A 6,495-nucleotide genomic window follows, 5' to 3' on the forward strand; every position below is an offset into this window, starting at 1 on the left:
CCTTTCAACATTTAATAAATACTGTATTTTATTCTCTCTCTCTCTCTCTCTCTCTCTCTCTCTCTCTCTCTCTCTCTCTCTCTCTCTCTCTCTCTCTCTCATTCAGTCCTACAAAGAATGAATCTAATTGGGTTGTATCTGAACATTGACCTAAAAAAGTTCTGTATTCATTAATTTAGCAAAAATTGGCCTCGAAATTCGTTGTTCTTTCAACAGGTCAACAAGCTCTGTTTCAACTCATGACGTCACTGCCGTTATCTTTAGAACATTCAATTATAAGAAAAATAGAAAAAAAAGTCAAAATAAATTATAACAGCAATGTGCAGAGGAAATATAAAATGAGAAAACATCAGATCAATGATAAACGCGTATGTATGTATGTATGTATGTATATATATATATATGTATATACACACACACACACACACACACACACATATATATATATATATATATATATATATACATATATGTCTATATATATGTACATATATACACATATATATTCATATATATATAAATATATATATATATATATATATATATATATATATATATATATATATATATATATATATACTGTACACACATATATATAAATATATATATATACACACACACACACACATATATATATATATATGTATATATGTGTGTGTGTGTGTGTGCACGCGCACGCGCAGGTACTTGCAAATAGAAAGCTATAACATAGCTCGATATGTGTAAATGGTAGTAAATCTTACAAATAGTGAAATTTAATAAGACAATTACGTATTTGCTCATATACTTGCTGTGAGAGAGGTTCAGTAATTCGCATGATATAAATCCTACGCCTCCACAAGTCCATTCCAAATATAGTCGGTTGTTATTCAAGAAGTTAAACAAATGCCTCTTTTGGGAAAGGGTATACGAGATTATTGCAGGGTGTTTGGAAACCGAAAGAAATTGTATTTGCAAAATAGAACTCAGGGAATAAAAGGATGGTCAATTGACAAACTCGAATATTCATGCCTAAATAGGAGGGCCGTGTAATATTAAAAGTAAAACTCCGTGAAAAATAAATTGGTATGCATACTTGCGTATATAAACTCTCACATACATACAGTATGTTTCAGTGCAAGATAAACAATTTCAGATAAATCAGCCCTAAAAATGATTGCTAAATATTTAGACATATGCACAAACACAGTTTCAGCCCTTCCCGCCACCTCCCTCTTTCCTAACTACAACCCGGCAGTTTCGGCAATTCGTGGGAGATTGTGTTTTCGAGTGTACCTCTCGGGGTAGCCCCTCTCTCCAGGGTATGACAACGTCCTCTCACTCATACCCGAGGGATGAAGAGAGACCGAGTAGTCATATGGCTGTTAATGCCGCTAAGCGTAACAGGAAAGGGATATATATATATATATACATATATATGTATGTATATATATATATATATATATATATACATATATATATACATATATATACACATATATATATACATACATACATATATATATATATATATATATATATATATTCACATACATACATATATATATATATATATATATATTTTCACATACATACATATATATATATATATATATATACATATATATATATATATATATATATATATATATATATATATATATACACACACATATATTCTTACATATCACCATCTTCATTATCAAATGAGGTACAAACTACATCCTTAAGAAACCTGAAATATGCGACATGGTTTATGAATATCAATGTAATATGAACACTTGTTTGTTTTACAGCCATCATAAAATACACAAATATATTGTTCTATGCCATAACCTGGATGATATATTATAATGTAAACAAATGAAGAAGAATTAGTTAAAGTAAATAAATAAAGTGTAGTAGAATCAATTAACCAAGATAAGATAAATTCTGTTTATTTAAAGGATTTCAAACCATCGAGAAATCAGAGAAAAAATAAACTTCAAAATAATCAGTAAGAAAAAATTATCAAATCTTTAAACATTCATATTATAAATACTTGAAAAAAAAATATAAGGTCATGTATTGTTGGCAGTTTACAAATGAAAAAAAAGCGAGAGAAATGAAAAGAAACAACGATACACAATTACCACTATCATGCCACGGAGCAGTGGTAATTACAAATAATAATGGAGGAAATATCGCAATCCAGTAATTACAAGTTCTCTAGAAGCTTCCGCGTTCCAGCTTCCAGGAAAAATAACGTGTAGAGAAATTAAGTCGCCCTTAAAGAAGAGCGTGTGATATTGATATCTGTGGTTGAATCTACCAGGCGTTGGCAATCTCTTCTGTCGATAACACTGGGAAAATCATATAAATTCTGGTGTTGGTTTTTATTTAGAGTAAAGTTCTCATCAGAGGCAGAGCAAGTAATAGCTACTGTGGTGATAGCAGCAACAGAAGCGAATTAAACTACTGTAGTTATTGTAGCATCAATGAAATAAGTTATTGTAGTAGTTTCAGCAAAATTATTCTCAGGAAATTAAGTTACAGAAATGACATATAATAAGTGGTAAGAGCATTGGATACCTGAATAGCCAATGAAGTGTCAGTATAAAGATGTATTTTAGAAATATATATATATATATATATATATATATATATATATATATATATGTATATATGTATATATATATATATATATATATATATATATATATATATATATATATAAATATATATAGCAGTTTACTAAAGACTGTAGTTCTAGATGTTAATCAAAATTCCAAGAATAATCATACCCACAATTCTTTATCAATGACAAATATTCTATTTTTGTTTCTCTTTCCAACCAAGAAAAAATTTAAAAAATCTGAATGACCTAAACCACGGTGTATTGGACGTTGCATTAACCAATCTCTCAGTTTTCATTTAGTTTCTGTTAATTATAGAGGGATTTAAAAAAAAACCGTGAATAATGATTAAAATAGAACGTTGTAAGTTAGACAATTGAAATCTATTAATACTTTCGTAGAATTAAAAAGCTCAGATATAAAATCTAAGGTAATTTTTCAAGGCCTTAGCTATAACAAATGCTAAAGCGTGCTTCAGAGATTGAAATAAGAAGCAAATCAGTCAGAAGAGTGCATTTGAAAAATCAAAATATAAGATAGAATTTAAAAAGAAAAAAGAAAAACCTTTTTGAAAGCCTCAGCTTATCCGGAGTTTTATAAGAAATGGTAAACTGGGTCTCGGAGATTAGAATAAAAAGCAAATTTGTAAGAAGAGCGCATTTGAAAAAATGAAAATATATAAAAAAGCGTAGAAAGGTTGCCGTGCAACAACCATTAAGAGGGAATATTGATAAGTGATCGATGGAAAATTCGCGTGACGAAGAAAAGTCTAAGTTGACGAGTTTCTTTCTCTTCTAATTGGTTGTCGTTTTCGAGAAGTCGTGACGTCAGTGAAAAGGATTTTAAGAGGGGCACAGATTCAGTTAGTTATTTCTTTTTAATTGTTAAAAGGGTATATTTTACGTATTCTAATTCGAGATAAATTTGAAAATACTAGCATTACCATAATAAAGGTCAGTGACATCAACATATATCATTATCATCATCTCCTCCAACGCCTATTGATGCAAAGGGCCTCAAAGGATTCATTGGCTCTACATCAAAGGCTAGCCAGTTCCGTGTGATGCGAAGTGCCTATCTAACTAAGGCAAGTGACCCCTGCCGGTCCATACTAATTCTATTAAGATCAACCGCCTGGCATCAGGAGTAAAAGCCGATGAGTTTGTCCATCGCCTTAAACCCAATCCGTCACACTGCTGTCAGTGACTTCATCGAGATTTAGGGGGGCATTTCCTCCACGTCCAAAGCTGTCATTACTCCACCGGGTTGCTCATCCGCTTATACGAGTATAACCGTTGGCAAACATTGACGGCTAATATATACTACTTAGCACGGTAACAACACACACACAGACACACACATATATATATATAAATGTATATATATATATATATATATATATATATATATATATATATATATATATATATATAACAACAGCAAATGCCACCGTTTCTGGTTCACTGCAGGAAAAAAGGCCCCAGACCTATGCTTAATCATGTCTGGGGTTTGGCCAGTTTTCACCATGACGCTGGCCACTGTGGACTGGTGATGGTGGGAGATATTTGTTTGATAGCTCACAACAAACCGACCTAGTATGGGTGGCCCTAACTAGTAAAGTTCTGCTGATCATGAGGACACACAAACCTTTTCCCCACGTTAGGTCTCCCCAGTCAGAAAAGGAAATATATATAAATATATATTATATATATATATATATATATATGTATATATATACACATATATATAATATATATATATATATATATATATATATAAATAATCATAAAAACAATTTACCTATTAGATCAATACTCTTATTATAGCATTTCATGTGACTTAAAATGTATGGATATAAAGACCTTTAAACTCCGTAAAATATAGACTAATGCTAGCATAACGAATTCCCGTAAAATAATCGTTCATTCTGAAAAATCCCAGTTGAAATGATATGTAAATAAGAGGAGGATCTGGTTTCACTTCGCCGATTTCTCTTCGGAATTAGAATTTTTTGGTATTATTATTATTATTATTATTATTATTATTATTATTATTATTATTATTATTAATATTAATATTATTATTGTTATTATTATTATTAGTGTACGTGACCCGTCAAAAATTATGGATGAATATTTAGATAGGTATATAGGCACACAAACACGACCCAAACCTCTCCCCTGGGAGGTGTATATATATATATATATATATATATATATATATATATATATATATATATATACATACATATATATATATATATATATATATATATATAAATATACATATACACACACATATATATATATATACATATATATATATATATATATATATATATATACATATATATATATATATATATATATGTGTGTGTGTGTGTGTGTGTGTGTGTGTATGTATAGCCCTAAACTTCCTCTCTATTATATCGGGGGGATTCGTAGTGATATTATAATGATTATCATAATCCTCATCACTGTTGTTATTATTCATAATCAATATGAAACATAAAGTCCATTAATTAGGGAACAAACTTAAACTGAAAAAAAAACTGCATCGCACATTCCAAATAAATAATCATTTAAAGAAAATGCAAGATAAAACTGAAAATGAATATCCGACACGACAATCAATAAACAGATATATTTAGAGAAAGAAAAATGCACTCGAGTATGGAGTGCAACACTGGAGGTAACGACAGATACTCCCTATCCGATCAATACGCCGATAGGTAGGCGTGGCGTATCACACCTAATTGAAAAAGATGATCGCCGGATCATGAATGAAAAGGGCCAGGCCACACACAAAAGATGAAGTGGTCCAAGGCGAGACGGAACGCATATTGGAGGTGAGATTGGATGGAGAGGGACTATATTTTTTATCTTTTTTGGGTCATATTTCATTTTTCCCTCAAAAACAAAAAACATCTCAAATGAGGAAGGAGAAGGAATTGTTGTTTTCATTTTTCCCTCAAAAACAAAAAAACATATCAAATGAGGAAGGAGAAGGAATTGTTGTTGGTGTTGTTGTTGTTGTTGTTGTTGTTGTTATGGAATGAATGAAAGGGTGCGCAGGTTAGATAAAATACAATTACGAAATAGCCTATTCTCTAGAGTTGAGACGTTAGGTCTGGTTAGGTTTTGTGGAACTGAGTCCTTCTGTTTTATCTGTTGATTGGTTTACTTTTACTTCGATATTTACCAATCGTTTTGCTATGTAAATTTTAGTTTATGATAATAATAATAATAATAATAATAATAATAATAATAATAATAATAATAATAATAATAATAAGCTATCAAAACATACAACATTTTCACATCTAATTTCACTAACTAAAATATCTCTTTCTCTTCCTTCTTAATTATTTCATTTTTATTATCAAAACTCACCTGACACTAAAACATCTCTTTCGCTTTCTCCTCCTCCTTAATTATTTCCTATTTTATCATTAAAACCCCCCTCCGAAATGCTGAGCTAAGTAGGCGCTAGGGCATCCAGCGAAATGACGCTAGCACGAAGAGACACAATCTCCAGCAAGAACGAAAACGAAGAGATCCCGAGAGTGGCACCTTGGAAATGGTTATGCATAATATCACGGGCTGTAAAACGCCTTAAGAGGTGGGAATTCTTATAGATAACCTGCTGGTTTATATGACACCTCGAAGAAATGTAATGGGTTCATTTACGAGGACGCATAGAAGCGAAGAAGGTTGAGAGATGTTCCGTAAAAAGGCAGTTTTAGAGTATGGATGCTGGTTCGGGATTACTCAAGGAATGTAATGAGTTCATTTATAAGGAATTAATGACCTGAAAACGGTTTGGAAGAGTAATATTGTACGACTAATTAAACTCTTCGTTAAAATAAAAGCATGAGACCATCTGTTTTAGGAGATACTTA

General features: G+C 30.9%; 1 protein-coding gene across 1 annotated transcript in view; it reads right to left on the bottom strand.

The window, feature by feature from the left end:
- Positions 1–1,659: 1,659 nt before the first annotated feature.
- The window catches only part of LOC137648227 (inter-alpha-trypsin inhibitor heavy chain H3-like), a 175,513-nt gene continuing 170,677 nt past the window's right edge, over positions 1,660–6,495 (bottom strand). The window contains exon 4 of the mRNA XM_068381151.1: positions 1,660–1,714. Within this exon, the coding sequence (XP_068237252.1) occupies positions 1,660–1,714 (55 nt within the window). The remainder of the gene's footprint in view (positions 1,715–6,495) is intronic.

This window comes from Palaemon carinicauda, chromosome 10, assembly GCF_036898095.1.
Source record: "Palaemon carinicauda isolate YSFRI2023 chromosome 10, ASM3689809v2, whole genome shotgun sequence".
Classification (NCBI taxonomy): domain Eukaryota; kingdom Metazoa; phylum Arthropoda; class Malacostraca; order Decapoda; family Palaemonidae; genus Palaemon; species Palaemon carinicauda.